The following is a 17,117-nucleotide window of genomic DNA, read 5'->3' as shown; positions in this document are numbered from 1 at the left end:
TCTCTAATATATCATCAAAATTGTGTGTAGTGATAATAAAAATTACTCTAAGATAGCACATAAGTTGTTGGTGTTGAAAGGCGAAAGAAAAATATGATGGTGTTTATCGTAAGTAGGTTAGAGAAACAAATTTCCATAAAAATCTCCTAAAAAGAAATGATACAATAACTCTCACATACTGAAGATAAATAAAAAGTCTCCATGCGAAAGAAGAGAGACAGAGCTTTCTTTTTTGGGGAGAGTAACAAAAAAAAAGAAGAAGAAGAGTAGATTGGCGAAACTCCAGTAAAAGCTCCCGAGGACAAATAATAAATAAACTGGACAAGGAATACAAATAATCTGTTATTGTTCTCTCTTCTCTGTTCCATTTAAACAGAAACTTGGGCAACAATCATTTAGTCAGCATCGAAGAGAATGACTTTCCCGTGATGAATAATTTAATAGTTCTGTAAGTTATCAATTAATCTCATTTTCTTTTGGTTTAACGAGAGTGTTGGACGTCTGGATTGACTGGTGGATTTCTCTTGCAGCTTACTAAAGAGGAATCAAATCAATGAAATTAAGGCAGGTGCTTTTGGCAATTTAACCAAATTGCGAGTACTGTGAGTATCTGCACAATTGAGTTTATCGAAGAGCCAATTGATTGCAATTTTTCATCATTGCCTTTTTTTTGGCTCTGTCTCATATTTTCAGAGAATTGGACGACAACCTGATAACTTCTCTTTCATTCGGATTGGAAAATATGACACAATTGCAAGAATTGTAAGTGTTGATTTTCTCTGCTTCTCTTTATTGTTTAACTTTGAGTTTTGATTACATGGACTGGCATTGCTAGAAGCGTACTTAACCCTTTAAGGACGAAAAAGAATCTTGGCAAATATTTAATGACAATAACTGTAATAAAATAAGAAATTCTACCAGGAGTATTAACAAGGGATTGACAACTGTGCCGAAAGTACTTTTGAGCGATATTATCTAAGTCACAAATTCGAGCACTTTCTAAATCCTGGGACGCTTTGCCACTCTTTTTTCTATAAAAACAAGAAATCTTTTGGAAAGGGTAGAAACCTTTAGTCTAAAATCCCTGTAATGCTATCTTTAAACTTATAAGGGTTATATACTTGACTCAACTTATAATTTCAAAATTAACGAGGTTTTTGCAGAAGTTTGAATTGAGGATAGGAGAATAAGAGTAATTAGTTCCTTAAACTCTTATAATGCAATGATCATGCTTATAATTTAAAAAAAATGAGCCATTAAATATTTCGGTTAAACTTAATCTGAAAACTTACTAATACGCAATGTGAGAACTCAATAGAACTTTTCAAAGTTTCAAATAAAAATTCGCTGTGATAAAATGTTAATAGAGATTTACTCATATCTTATTTTTTGCTAATTAATCCTTCAATTTCACTGTATTTGCTTCACTAAGTTTTAGCCAAAGCTTTTGAACGTAAACTTCATCGATATAGATTTTATAAGAATTCATGTTTTAGCATTGATCAGCGAAAAATTGACAATGAACTGTAAAAAACTAAAAATTAGCAGTAAAAAAAAAATTAGTTAGTAAAAAATTAAAAGTGAGAAGTAAAAGAAATAAAAAAATGATCAGTAAAAAACAAAAAGTGGTCAGTAAAAAGCAAGCGCCTGGCAAGTTGGCCTTTTTATATGGAGCTATTTGAAGCCAATTCCTAAATTGATCTCGGACTCAGCTCACAGTGCTCCAAGGAAAAAATTTATTTGAACAAAAATTTAGTATATTTATCCCTCCATACGGAAAGATATCTTATAATACGAAAAAACTTCTCACTTTTTAAATATTTAGCATAACGATCACGAGTGCAGAAAAATTCCCGTACGTATTTGTACGTAAAAGTAAGAAATTGGCTTCAACTTTGAAGGCTACTCGCCGGGGACTAGGTAAAAAGTAAAAAAAAAGGACAGTAAAAAATAAGAATGAGCAGTTAAAAATAAAAACTGGTCAGAAAAAATAAAAAGTAGTCACCAAAAAATATAAATGAGCAGTAAAAAATAAAAACTTGTCAGAAAAAATAAAAAGTGATCAGTAAAAAATAAAGTGTTCAGTAAAAAAATTAGAATAAGGAGTAAAAAAATAAAAATTGCTCAATAGTTTTTAGGTGTGATTCCTTTTATTTTTTACTGCTCATTTTTTAATTTTTCCTCATCACTTTTCATTTTTTACTGCTCATTTTTAATTTCTTGCTGACTAATATTTATTTTTTCTGACAAGTTTTTAATTTTTACTGCTCATTTTTATTTTTTTCCTTATCATTTTTTGTTTTTTCTGACCAATTTTTATTTTTTACTGCTCATTTTTAATTTTTTATTGCTGTTTTTAATTTTCTACTGATCATTTTTTACTTTTTACTGTCTTTTTTGTTCCCCCCCCTTAAACCCCTTTGCACAGGTCTTAGACCTTAGGCCTATTTTGACCGATATCCTCTCCAATAAAATACCTAAAAAGGATCAAACTGTCAATAACTTAAAAAATAAATAATTAATAAATAACGAAAACGGACTACAACACACTTAAAATCCACTACTATGAGTGAAAATAGCCAGACTATACTTTTTACTGTTCATGTTATATTTCTTACAGACCGCTTTTAATAAAATACTGCACTTTTTTAATCTTTTGCTACCTTTTTTAACTTTTTAATGCCCTTTCTTAATTTTTTATTTTTTACTGACCATTTCGACGACTCAGAATAAAACTCGAATAACCCGTTTTTTTTTTTATAAAAATCGTTTTATTCGCTTTTTGGATACTTCTTTATACCCTATACCTTCCATGTGAGTACTATACTTAAAAAATAATTATTTTCAAAAATATAAGAGATTATAAGTCTCAAAAATCCTATACTCTACATGTAAAATATCAGCTTCAGTTAATTGTTTCTTATTCTGAGTGGTCAATTTGGAATTTTTTGCCGACCAAATTTGATTTTTCACCGCTCCTTTATTCGATGCCCTAAAAAATTGGATTGAAGAACTTCAAACCATTTAAATTGCTTAGAAAAAAATTGCCTTGAATTTTTAATTTTGTATTTACATATTTAGTAATTGAAATTTTAAACAATATAATTTTCGAGCAGGATCTCGTTAATGCAATCTCGTTCTTGAAGGGTTAAGGGTACAACTGGCTCCAATTTTATTATTCATCACTGAAATAGGTCTCATTCGAATAATTTAATACTGAGAATCAATAATTCGCCAGTCTTTTCTAAAGTTTCAAATGCATTCGTCTGGCTTTTTTTGAAATACTTTTGTATTATTGACATGTTGAGTAACTTTCTTTAGTAAAATTCTTCTAAAAATATATACCTATATCAATTTCACGAAGAAACTTTACTAATAAACTTTGTAGAGATGAAGGAATATTAATGAATGAATAAAAGCAAAGCTTGTCCTTTTCTTTATGACCTTCGATCTAAGTCTTAAAACTCAATGGTCGTTATCTCTTCTTTCTTATTATGCTCGCCTGTGAATTTTGTACGTACTGTCTTTACCATTGGATGGATAATATTTGTCTGGTGGGGCTGCTTGGGCATACAGTTCAGCATCCAATAACCGAATTCGATGGCTATCGAAACACGATTTGCCGAGGAGTCTTACGGCGCTTGATTTACGAGCCAATCCATTGTCAGGAATTAAACCGGGTGCCATAAATAACATGCCGAGGCTGAGGAAATTGTACGTATTTTATGTGAGACTCTGACGATGTTGTGTTAAGTGAGTGTTTTTGTGCCCAATTAATTCCTTCCCATTCCTCTTGTTACTACCTACAATCTCCTGGATGGTCAACTCCATCCCCTGACTCTGGGAAAAAAAAAATCCTCCCCAAATTGCGATGCATGCAGAGTACTGTCGGATGCCAGGAGTTTGTCGGAATTGCCATCACTTGATGGGTGTGGTGCTCTAGAGATTTTACGAGTGGATAGAGCAAGTCTATCTAAGGTTCCATTCAATCTCTGTAAGACATGTCCTCGCCTTAAGAGTCTGTAAGTTTGAGGATGTTCTTGAATAAATTACCACAATATTGTCCAACTAATCCCTTTTCCTCACGTACAGAGAATTAAAGTCTAATAAGTTGCGCATTGTACCCGAATTGTCCGGCTGCAGGGAATTGCGTGTACTGGACTTGGCGGGAAATCTTATAACATCCCTGCATGGGGCACCATTTCATGGATTGGGTCAGCTCCATGATCTCCTGCTGTCCCACAATGACATTCAGGAAATACCCCGAACGGCATTCAGTGGTGCTGGCAAATTGCAAGTGCTGGATCTTGAGGGCAACAAAATACACAAAATTGACGCTGATGCCTTTGCTGACTTTGCACAGCTGGAAGACCTCAATTTGGGCAATAATATATTTCCACAGTTGCCAGCAACAGGTCTCCATCGATTGCTCCACCTCAAGACATTCAACAATCCCAAATTGAGGGAATTCCCGCCACCCGAAACTTTTCCCCGCATCCAAACCCTTGTCCTCTCCTATGCCTACCACTGCTGCTCATTCCTACCACTCCTGACCCTCACGCACCGCAACAAAGCACCACCACTCCAGGAAGCCGTCCTTTTTCCCTCAGACAATGAATTCGACATGAGCCTGTGGAACAACAGTCTCACAGATATCTGGCCACAGCTGCATAATCTCAGTAAAAAGTTTGGACCACAAATCAATGAATTGTGGGATTCTTTTGGATCAGATTTCACCTATCCCGGAAACCTACCGGCCTATGTTGAGGAGTACTTTGAGGAGGAGAATGTGGCACCTACGAGGAATTTTGCACCAGATATCCTCCCAGGTACGCATTAATTGAATTAATTTACTTGCTCAACCGACAAAATTTATGCCTATTCAATGGCTTAGGGTTTATTTGCAAATTATTTACCATTTTCCGACACCATCAAATAACTTAGTGCCGAAAGTGGTATCCTGGGAGTGAGAAAGTTCCCAAGTTTACTTCATGCCGGCAGAGTTTACATAAAACGTTACGAAACAATATATCTTTCAGATAGTTTGAATTGTTAAAGTAATCCAATTGTAAGACAAAAGGGAAATTTTCCTCTGAATCCAGCTCACATAACACAGACAATCTGGATGTAAAAGGATCTTGTGGACTTTGCAAGCTCGGACAAAAGACTAACACAGAAATTGAGTATAGAAACAAACATAGTTTGTATGTATTTTAGTAGAAAATCTTTAACTTATATAGATAATTACCAAAGATAATTCGAATAATATGAAAATTTTATTTAATTCTTTCGTGTATTGTTTTTCAAAATAAACCGGAATTTTACGAATTACAACTTCTTCTTAAATCTTTGCGGAACTTTTGCTAAGTAACAAAATCTGTTAAGATTTAATTAGCAGTTTCCGAAGAAATATAAAAGAGAAAATTAGGGTGAGTGTGCCAAATTTCGGCATAGTTGCATGCAAGCGTCAAAGTTTCAAGTTTGAAATGTAATATTTTAAATACAAATTGATTTTTTATTCTTGCTTTTATAAGAGTGTTACTTGGAACCTTGTAAAAAGTTTACCGTCTTTATTTACTCTAAAATCATTCTGAATACATTTTAAAATGAATAAAAATATAGACATAGCTCTGGTGCCCTATTTCGGTCACCTTCATTCTCATAGTTCCTTACTCTTCCGGAACTCTTCCAATACCTTTTTCAGATCATCTTGCTCGTCGAAGCGATATTTTTTCTTATTCTTTTGCATACCGTCGTTGCGGGTGACTTTGCACTCGGGGGGTGACTTTGCACTCTGCTGTTCGTGAGAGTTTGAACAATTCTAGCACTTATTGATAGTCTTCGCAGATCCGGTCTACCATGTCAAAGTATATAGGGATATGTTAAGTACCAAGTAAGGTACAATGATCCTCAAAAGGATTCTTCTAGTTTCAGTAATAGTCAATGAAATCCTAGTATAGGTGTTTTGTCAGAAAACGACTCCGCGAAAAAGTTATCTGAAGATGCAATTCCAAAATCGATTTCAGAGAAGTAAATTGCCCAAATCTATTCTAAATTTATCTGGCTAGAATAATCCACTTCGATTTTGTTCAGTATTTTTAGTAAATTCCTTTTTTTCACTATAGTCTTCCTAAGAACGCATGATTTATATTATAAAATCGCATATAATGGACTTTCTTAAGCTTTATTATAGAAATATTTGGCCAAAAATTATCCAATTTTTTTATAACTTAAGATAAAATGACCGAGATCTACAAGATGGTGTGGTCGCCATCTTGATTTGACGATTCTGTCCACCATTTTGAATAACTGTCAAAACAAAAAACTTATCCGATTGAGCTGAAATTTTAGTATGTTCTGGCTGATGTCAAGACCTTTTCAGAACATATATAAAATCCGGCCTAGGTCAAGCGATTGTCTGGATACTGGGGCTTTAAGTTCAAAATTTTGACATTTTCATTAATACAGAACTACGGAGAGCTTCTTTTATCGAAACCATCACAAAAAAGGCAGTATTATCGTTGGGCGATGAGATCTAAATAACAAACAAAAAGAAAAGTAATGTTTTTCTTTATAACAGCATAATATTTGAAGATCTGAAAAACTTTTGCAAAGATGAAAAAATAAAAAAATAAATAATTGCACTTTTCATTTTTTTTTAATTATGTAAGAGTAAATAAATATATAAAATAAAAGCCTCAACCATTTCTAATGGTTACTGAGGCATTTCGTTTAGGTTTCAAAATTCAGGATTAGAAAATAAAGATCGCCAAAATATGAATATTTCTAATTTTTAAACTTTGAGCATCTGTATCAAGGTAAATACTTGACGTAGACCGGAACATACATACGTTCTGAAAAGGTCTTGATATCAGATACAACATACTAAAATTTCAACCCAATCGAACCTGTTTTAGATTTTTACAGTTACTCAAAATGGCGGACAGAAACGTCAAATGAAGATGGCGATCATGTCATCTTGTAGATTTCGTGCATATTACCCTTAGATGTGAAGATCTTCATTGTCGTTTATTATCAGAAATTGTTGATTTTTTAGTATTTATTAAAAAGTGCAAAGTCACCCGCACCTTAACCCAAGTGCAAGCCTTTTTTCTTGATTTTTTTAAACATAGTAAAATTTTATAAAATTAATGCTAGTGGCACAAAATCCATTCATTAACAACTGAATACAAATAATTTTACTCAAAAACCCCCCTCCCTTCACTTTAACTATCCACTTTTAGAGGGCAAAGTTGAAAAACAGCGAAAAAACGTGCAGTCACCCGCAACGACGGTACTTAAAAGAAAGAAACGGGTCCCGGTCAAAATCCAGAAAGCCCAAAATCCCGAAAGCCAAAATCCCGAATTCTTAAAAGTGTCACAGTTACTCCCACGATTGTACCCGCGTTTGCTGGAGGCAAAGGGAAATCTTCTGTGTCTTAAGAAGTTATTCTAAACATTTTCCTTAATATAATTTCATCCCTTTCACGATTTTGAAAATTCGGGATTTTGGCTTTCGGGATTTTGGCTGCCACCGAAAGAAACATATCCTCATTGTCTATTCAGAGTTTTTTTTATCATGATTGGTGAATTATATATTGACATTATTGCTAAATTTTTTGATATTGTAATTATTTTTTTGGTGATGTTTCTCAATTTTTTGTCTACAGAAATTGTACTGATATACAATTCGGTGTATTAATAACAATTTGTGAAAAGGAATTAATTTTATATTGGGACTATCAGACGGGTGGGATGGGTGAGCGGATGGTATATAGTTAAAGAATCTTCCCTAAGATTTGTTCCCATGCCGAATTACAGCTTTCTGCATCTTCTTAGAAAGAAGTTAAAAGGTAAAATGGTCTCATTTTGTATGGAGGCTACCAGAATTGATGATGGAGTAAGGGTTTGGTATGCATGGTTAAAGAGTCTTCTTTACGCCTTGTTCCCATGCCGTATTTCAGCTTTCTATCTCCTCTCAGAAAGAAGTGATAGGGTAAAGTACTCTCATTTTCTATGGGGGCTTCCAGAACGGTGGGTGGGTGGGTGGAAGGGATTGTATGCATAAATGAAAAGTTTAAGTCATACATTGACTCTATACCGAATTTTATCAAGATCGCTTTAGCCGTTTTTTGCGTAATGCGATGCCAAAATAGTGATATCGAAAGAATAAAGGCCTTTTTACAAAGATTACCAGCGTTTCTTGTCCTGGGTTCCGGCAATTTTTTAACCTTATATCAGTACCTACAAAATAAGCTTAATTTCGTTTGTGGCCTTTGTGGCGATTCCGGGACTAGCGCTCATATAGTTTTAACTATTCTCCTTTGTAGAATTCGATTTAAGTTAAAATTCATAGATAAAGATTCGACATAATTCCTACTTTAAATTTCAATCAGGATGTAACTAAATTTTCTGGTCAGTAGCCAATAATTCATTAGGCAGTGTTTTGAAATATTTTAGTCTTAATTAATATATATGACCAAATATTTTAATGTAAGGTAAAATTTAGAATTCTGGACAACGCAAAATAGGGAGAGATGGGATGGGGCTAAATATATTGAGCTGGAGCTGCATAGAAAACGTTATTTTTTCGCATATTTCTTAATGAACCTGGACTTTAAGATTTAGAAAATGAAGAGTTTGATATTTAGTGAGATTGGTGATATTTTTGTCAAAGCTACATGTTTAGAGCTACATTTGCTTTTCCGGAATTTTGTATTGTCCAAAATTCCCAATTGTACCCTACGAAAAAGTCTACCTCGCTTTTTTCATTCTTAAAAGTTGGCCCGTGCTTTTTTGTATGTTGTAGGACTTATTACTATGCGATTTTATGTTATATATTAGCACAATTTTGAAAACCTAGCTTTAACAGGAAAATTTAATTTTCCCTTACAACGATTTTCAATTCTATTGCGTTTCAAAAGCAATACTAATCGTTTCAACTATAAGAGTAACTACTTGCAGAAAAATCGAATCAGACTAATTAAAGATTTCGTATAGAATCTCGATAATTCTGTAAATCCATGATGAGTACTTGGAAGACTTTTAAACTCATAGGGAAAGTTAGGGATCCTAAGATACCATCCACTGCGAACTCGAACAAGTCATGGGAAACGCAAAAAATCAATAGATCATACGATAAACATACGAAAACACTTAGAAAAAAATCTCTAGAATCCTCGCGGAACCTAAGAAATCTACTAGAAACACACAAGAAACTTAACGAACCCATTATGAACTCGAGGCATACACGCAGAATTTCAAAATGTTCCCGAAGAACCCAAAAGACCCACGGGGGGGAACTTAAGAAACCAATGCAGAATATCAAAAACCAACAAATCTACAACGAAATAAAGGGGAGCCAGATAAACTTTTGGGAATCTCATGGAGAATCCGAGGAATTAACGAAAAGAAACTCATGGGGTACTCGAAGAAATAATGAAGATCCTGAGAAACTCTCAGGAAATCAAAAGGGCCATAAGGAATTTTAGGACTTAGAAAAACTGAGAAATTAGTACGAAAGACTTGGACAACAGAAACTCGTATTACATTATAAAATTATCCTTTCGTTTTAGCCTATTTAAATATATAAAAAAAAAACCTTTCAAAATATCAAATTATGGAATTTAGAAATATATATAATTCTTTATTAGCGTCCATTATGGACCTTTTAGAAAATACATTAGTTCTTACATTGTTAACATCGGTATTTTTGTTTGAATTCTGTACCTCATTAACTTCAAGTTACCACTAACCTTCCCTTTCTTAGAATTTCCTTTCTTGGAATTCTACACTTTCTTGGTTCCAAAACATATTTAAAAACTAAAACAGCTTCTGAAATCCAGTCTTTATCTAGTTTATATTCAAATGTAGTCGCCTGGTTATAAGTCCGAGCGTTTCGGAGAATCAGGAGAACCTATACATTTTTAAGGAATCCAGGGAACCCATACATTTTTTTCAGGAAATTCAAGAAGAACTCACAGGATACCTATACATTTTCCAAGAAACGCGGGGAACCCATATTTGTTTTCTAGTAGACTAGACGAACCCATAGGTTCTTCAAGGATCCCAGGGAATCCATATTTTTTCATGAAACATGGGGAACCAAATATTCTTTCAGGAAATACCGGAGAACCTATATTTGCTTTATCAGGGATCCCGAAAGAAACTCATATTTTTTCAGGGAACCCACGGGGAAGTCCGAGAGCCCAGATATTATGTCAGGAAACCAGGAAGCTAGGCTAATTTATTTTTGATTGCTTAGAGTTACCCCTTGCTTTGTTTGCTTATTCCAAAAATATTAGCGTTGCCTTCGAATTCACCAGAACACATTTAATCGCGGACCCATGACATCAAGTTTAGCAGCCCATGTTTGTCGATCCTCCGCCACTTCAGGAAGATGTTCGGGTTTGATCTCAAGGCGCTCCAAGGCAAGATTCTGAATTTGGTTTAGACACCTTGTCCTGGATCTGTCTCGAGGTCGACACATCCTCATAATGGCGTGAATAGCTTTTCTGAGGAATCTTAATCGTTCATTGTTTTATTGTTATTTCTAAAATTTTGTTTTTTTTTCAGGTGCCACTCAGTGCCTCCCACTCCCTGGTCCTTTTCTGCCCTGTTCAGACCTTTTCGACTGGTGGACCCTCCGATGTGGCGTATGGGTTGTATTCCTTCTGGCGATGCTGGGAAACGGAACAGTGGTATTTGTACTGATCTTTTCCAGATCTAAAATGGATGTTCCTCGGTTTCTGGTTTGCAATCTAGCAGCAGCAGATTTCTTCATGGGTGTCTACCTGGGCATCCTTGCTGTTGTGGATGCATCTACTCTTGGAGAATTTCGTATGTTTGCCATCCCATGGCAAATGAGTGCTGGATGTCAATTGGCAGGCTTTCTGGCTGTTCTGTCATCCGAACTCTCTGTCTATACTCTAGCTGTGATTACCCTGGAACGCAATTATGCAATTACTCATGCCATGCACCTAAATAAACGTCTCTCCCTTCGTCATGCTGGCTACATCATGACCTTCGGCTGGGCTTTTGCTCTCACCATGGCAATCCTTCCGCTATTCGGTGTCTCAGATTACCGGAAATTCGCTGTTTGTTTGCCATTCGAGACAACCAACAGCACAGCTAGTTTGGCTTATGTGGTATTCCTGATGCTCATCAACGGAATTGCATTTCTTATCCTAATGGGATGCTACCTGAAAATGTACTGTGCTATCCGGGGATCCCAAGCATGGAACAGCAATGATTCTAGGATAGCAAAGCGAATGGCGCTTTTGGTCTTCACGGACTTCCTTTGCTGGTCACCGATAGCTTTCTTTTCGTTGACAGCAGCTTTTGGGCTCCATCTGATCTCCCTGGAACAAGCTAAGGTGTTTACAGTGTTTGTTCTACCTCTAAACTCCTGCTGCAATCCCTTCCTCTATGCCATCCTTACGAAGCAGTTCAAGAAGGACTGTGTTCTGATCTGCAAAGCTATTGAAGAATCTCGGGTGACAAGAGGTATTGGGCGTTGTCGACATAGTTCGAATTTCAGCAATCGCCAAACGCCAGCCAACACTAATTCACTGGTGGAGAGGTCTTCAAAAGAACTGCCACCATTGCTTCCGGGACCTCAGTGTGGCTGTGCAAAATTACTGGAGCAGCAAGTAGCTCGGAAGCGTGCCAGTCACCATCAAGAGAGCACTTTATCGAAGATGTGGCGTCAGTTTCTGTGCAACAAACGCCCTGCTGAAAGTCGGAGGAATCAGTCGGATCAGTATGCGTACCAAATTGCTGAGATTCAGCAAAAGCAGCATCACAAAAGAGCCGGATCTATGTCATCTAGTGAGAATTTCAGTTCATCCCGGTCGGATTCATGGCGTCATGGACCGCCTCATCATCACTGTGGCATTCCACTGAGAATACTGGACACTAGGAGACGACATTCTTCGTGGCTGGTTACGAGGAAAACATCACAGGACTCAAATCTGTCCAGTTCGCGAAATGATTCATCAACTTCAGCCACAACAGCCAGTACCTCTACATTCCGGATGTCGAGATCCAGTGGAGGAAGTACAACACCAATGCCACCATTGAGTAAGTAAAAATAAAATACCCTAAATACCCTTCTTATTTTTAAAGGATATTTCACTCAATAATAACTTAAAGGATGAAAATCTAATTTTTCTGCAATAACTGTCAAAAAATAAGGCACACAGAGAAGACATGCAATGCAGAGACATCAGTGCAGAAAGTGTACATAAATGCATAAACTTTCGTGATGTGTTTTGACCTATTAAACGGATGAAAAATGTTCACTTTTCTCTCAATTGCTCTCAATGATTTATGCTGTTTCCTTTTTATTCAAAAGAAATATCTTTGGTGCTTTTACAAACTTTTTCACTGCATTTTTTTTCTTGCTCGTGAGAGTAAACACGAAACCGATACAGCATTTTTCCCCGACAACATTTCAATCGTCAACATGGGAATTTTTGAATAATCGTCTAAAACTATCTTAACAATTTATTGATTGCAGACGAACACTCAATAATGCACAATAGCATAATTTATTGACTTTAGATTAAAATTGCGCTTTCAAATTCCAACTTGTCGATTTACTCAATAAATTTGACTTTATTAGAGTACAATTGACTGAAGGTGAAGTATTTTACTACCAAATAAACATATGCTCAGGGAGGTTTACCATGCTCCTCTGCAAGAATTATACCTCACCCAGTTGATGGTATGCAAGTACATGATATCACCGGTAGATGAATTAATTTTGAGAATGTCACGAATTTTCTTCACTCAACTTTCGCCAAACTTTAACAAGAACACCTTTTGCCTGAGCAAATGAATTCACAAGATAGGAACATTAAATAAGAATGGAGAAATTCTTGAGGAAACTCATTGGCACAATGAAATTATTGATCTTTTCTCAAAAACTTCTACCTGTCTCTCTATCTTGCTGAACTTCACAAGTTTTGTTTAATTTAACAATGCAAGAATCACATTTTAAAACAGTAAATTTTGACTTTGTCTTCTGTATGAAACATAAATAGGGGTTGTGAAAATTAGGAAAAGCAACTGAAATTTTGAAAGTTGGTAGCATTTGGAGCAACATCAGAATTTAGGACATTTAACAGATCAATAACATTAGATTATTTTTAATTTAACAAGTGTAATATTGTTTAAAAGGGAAACCTAAATTAGAAACCCAAAATTTAGATGTTTTTCGAAAAAGATAGGGCAAGTGCAAAGGTACGCATCAGTTTTGGCTAAGCTCCCCATTGAGCGCTGACAAGATTTCGCAGTAGGTTATTTCGTGTAACGTACATTAGTGCAGTGGGTTTTGTACGTGAGAGTTCGGCCGAAAGTTTCACTAAGGTACTTAGGCGTGAAATTGCGTTTTAGACTCTTTGCCATCCATTTTACATTCAGGCGAGTCTTGACCCACCTGTGACGCAGATGGAAACAATTTACCTCTGTTTACACAGAAAAAAAAATATTTTGTAAAATTGTTCGTAAATGTTTATGAAATCTTATGGCAGACTTGCGAAATGCTCGTGAATCGTATAACCCACAAACAAGTTCGTAAAATTTTGTACTTTTTTCACAAACATTTGTTCGTAAATGTTCGTAACCACACAAAAAAATGTTCGTAAAATTTTGTTTGTCTGGCAAAAATTTACGAACAAATGACAAAATTTTACTAACATTTTGTTGTGTGTTTACGAACATTTACGAACAAATGTTTGTAGAAGTACAAAATGTTCGTCAAGTGATCATGTTACGAACAATGTTTGTGAAAAATACAAAATTTTACGAAATTGTTTGTGGGTTATTCGATTCACGAGCATTTTGTAAGTCTACCATAAGATTTCACAAACACTTACGAACAATTTTACAAAATATTTTTTTTCTGTTTAGAAGGATTTGGCTTTAGTTGATTCTCCTTGTAGAATTTGGAAAATTCTACAAAGCAGATCTCAAGCATGGTCTCCACGCCTTGAAATGTGTTTAGCTAGAGCCAAATCATCTGCGTACAAGAAGGCCTTGGAAGGAGACGGCAGTGGCTGATCATTTGTGTAAAGTAGGAGCCAGGACACTACCTTGCGGTAGGCCATTTTTTTGCAGGGTCCATCTGCTTTTCTGACCACGGAACTCAACAAAGAATCTGCCGTTCTCTAAATGAACCCCAGTCATCTGTGCGAGGCCGTAGTCGTTTGTCAGATTGTAGATCTTTGAGGGAAGGATTATGTGGTTTACTGTGTCAAAAACTCCAGAGAGGTCGACGAAGGCAACACCTGTGATTTTGTCTTCCTCGAAACCATCCTCAAGAAACTGAGTGAGGTTCAAAACTTGATCGGAGCTGGAATTTCAGAAGCGGTACCCAGCTTTCTCTCTGATCAACTTGTTCCCTACAGCAGGTGTAATCCTTTTCAACAGCATACTTTCAAACATTTTGAAAAGAGGGCACAAAAGAGAAATCGGGCGGTAGCTCCTCGGATCGTTGACATCTTTACCGGGATTTGAAATTACCACCACATGAGCTTTTCGTCACTCAATCGGTATTTTGCGATGATACAAGCAATGGTTAAAGAATTTAAGGATCTAGTCAACAGTGACGGATCCAAATTCTTTATTTGTTCAGCGTACAGGCCATCAATGCCTGCCGCCTTCCTGTTTTTCATCGCAATTTTCCTTGCATCAGTTGAACCTTCGCCGAAAAGGAACAACTCTGCGCTTAACGGCAGCCGTAACTTGGCACATGATGGGTATCTGCTAGGAGTATCGTATCGGGGGCAGTACATTTTTACAGCAAAAAAGGGCTAATTTGTCTGCCACAAAGATGTGATCAGGATTGTAACCCTGTCGCCATCTTGCGCTGTAAAATTGTCCTCGTAATTTAGCATCGTGAATTAACGATAAGCCCTTGCCCTCGAACCACTCCTCCAGACCTTCCTTGTACATCCTGTTCTACCCTAGCCCCAGAGAGTATTCTGACAGTTAAAGTCGCCGAGAACAAAGCGGACATGAGATGTCGTGAAGTTACTTGACTCCAAGAACTGAAAGTCCTTTCCCGGGGGCTTCTAAACGGATTTTACGGAGAAGTTCTCAAAGTCTACGGTCAAGATCTCTATTTTGTTGGTATCAGTGAGCGCAACCGATTTGACGTCAATGTCCGATTTTACGAACACTGCACTACCATACTTCTAATGGGCCCTCTCAATGATCAACTTCATGCCATTGATCCATGGTCGACGTTTCATGGAGACCCTATTGGTTTCCTGAATACAAAGGACATCAGAAAATGCTAAATTCATATTGTAAATAAAATGCAGTAGATTAGGCAGTAAATTGTTAAAAATATACTGCAAATACCAATTATTAAACGTTATTAATACCTGAAAATAGTGAAATATATTTTGGTGAAAGGAAAATTAAGAAATTATGAACAATATGAATTATTAAAACATGGTTTAAATTTAAAGTCGTTTGTGGATAAATGTTCTTTTTCTACTGACCAAAAGAGAATATTTTACGGACGACAAATGTCTCTGCCTTATGTCCAACGCACAATAATTTTTGTTTTGTAAACATATTTTTAACATTTCAGTGAGAGTGAGTGAGATCTAGATCTAGTCATCTCGCTCACTCTCATAGGAAATTTTGAAAACATATTTACAAACAAAAGTTATTGTGCGCTGACCATTATGTATAATGCCCAACGCACAATAACTCTTGTTATGTAAACATGCTTTTGACATTTCAATGAGAGTGAGTGAGATCTAGATCTAGTCATCTCGCTCACTCTCATAGGTAATTTTGAAAACATGTTTACAAACAAAATTTATTGTGCGCTGGGCATAAAAAAAAAGTTCCAGTAAATAAGTGAAGTAAGTTTATTGCCATTCTTGCTATTTATTGTTCACCATGGTATTTTCATTGAATATTCCCTGAATTTTCCTCACTTTAAGCTCAATTACTTATGCACCGTGCGTGCTTTTGGTCTTGCAGATACACCCAGAAACAGTATTCCCGGGGCAAAGCCTCGACTCGTGCGCCAATCTGCCGTGCAGGAGGAGTTCTCCACGGATCTGTCGGCCTCACCGCCCAGACTTGGGGTGCGTTTCCTCCCCACAATCCCCTCGGCTGCCGACAGCAGTGTTCAGCTCGACGAGGAGTCCCAGCAGGCCATCTGTGACTCCACAGGAATAGCTTTCTACACCATCCTCCAGAGCGGTAGCCCCCTCGCGACACTCTCTAGTCCCAAAGACAAAAATCGACCACCCTGAGGGTTTCGCAAGGCCAAGAGCTTTTATATCTGAATGACACTTTCCTAACAATGTATAAAAATTTCTCTTAAGTAGCATAATGTTACCAACAATTGTAGATTTAATTGACTGCCATTAAATTGATAAGATTTTTTGATAAATGTAAGTGTCACCTTCGTGATAATATAGATCTTTTTTTTCTCAAATCTCACTATGAATGATTGCTGTAGCATTTCTAAAAAAAATCGCTCTTGCGTGTGACATAATTGCAACAACAGAAATCTGATACACAAATTAATGACTTTTTGCTGTTAAAGGATCATCATTAAGGATTTGCTGAAAGATAAATTGAAGAAGAAGAAAAAAAATCACAAAAAATGACAAATTGTTCAAAAACCAATGCCAAACTTTATGTAGTAAATTTATCATAATATTGCAATATACATAGTATACATTCTAATATTCAAATTATGAATATGTACAATATACTTAATTGTGTATATTTGAATTATTTTAAGGTATATCACCGTCCATGGACAATAACCGCAAAATTATACCTATTTTAAAATGACAAAAAATATATATACTTATATGTACTCCAGTGTATCCAAGAAACATGGAAATGAGTAAATTATTATAAACGGAGCAAACAAAATAATGTTTATTTTCTTGATCATTTCATCAATTGAAAAATTGCCAAAAGAATTGTTTCATCGGAGAAATAAATAGAACGTGAGTATTTGCATTTTGTCTTCCTTAATGACGAGAAAGATGTCTATATCCCCAGAATTCAGTTTTTAGCATCCGTAGTGATATTCTGATGGAGATAAAATATTCAGAAAAGTTGTAGTATTT

At 35.9% G+C, this 17,117-nt stretch overlaps 1 protein-coding gene across 3 annotated transcripts in view; it reads left to right on the top strand.

The window, feature by feature from the left end:
- LOC129808050 (lutropin-choriogonadotropic hormone receptor) overlaps positions 1 to 16,917 on the top strand; it is a 121,061-nt gene extending 104,144 nt beyond the window's left edge. For all 3 annotated transcript variants that reach the window (XM_055857714.1, XM_055857717.1, XM_055857715.1), the window contains 8 exons: positions 377 to 448; positions 531 to 602; positions 694 to 762; positions 3,577 to 3,714; positions 3,882 to 4,022; positions 4,093 to 4,829; positions 10,576 to 12,081; positions 16,006 to 16,917. In XM_055857714.1, coding sequence (XP_055713689.1) covers positions 377 to 448; positions 531 to 602; positions 694 to 762; positions 3,577 to 3,714; positions 3,882 to 4,022; positions 4,093 to 4,829; positions 10,576 to 12,081; positions 16,006 to 16,283 — 3,013 coding nt within the window. In that variant the 3' untranslated portion in view covers positions 16,284 to 16,917. The remainder of the gene's footprint in view (positions 1 to 376; positions 449 to 530; positions 603 to 693; positions 763 to 3,576; positions 3,715 to 3,881; positions 4,023 to 4,092; positions 4,830 to 10,575; positions 12,082 to 16,005) is intronic.
- Positions 16,918 to 17,117: the final 200 nt, after the last annotated feature.

The sequence above is a fragment of the Phlebotomus papatasi genome, chromosome 3 (assembly GCF_024763615.1).
Source record: "Phlebotomus papatasi isolate M1 chromosome 3, Ppap_2.1, whole genome shotgun sequence".
Taxonomy (NCBI): domain Eukaryota; kingdom Metazoa; phylum Arthropoda; class Insecta; order Diptera; family Psychodidae; genus Phlebotomus; species Phlebotomus papatasi.
The sequence above is the reverse complement of the archived record's forward strand: the minus strand, read 5'-3'. Positions and strand labels throughout refer to the sequence as shown.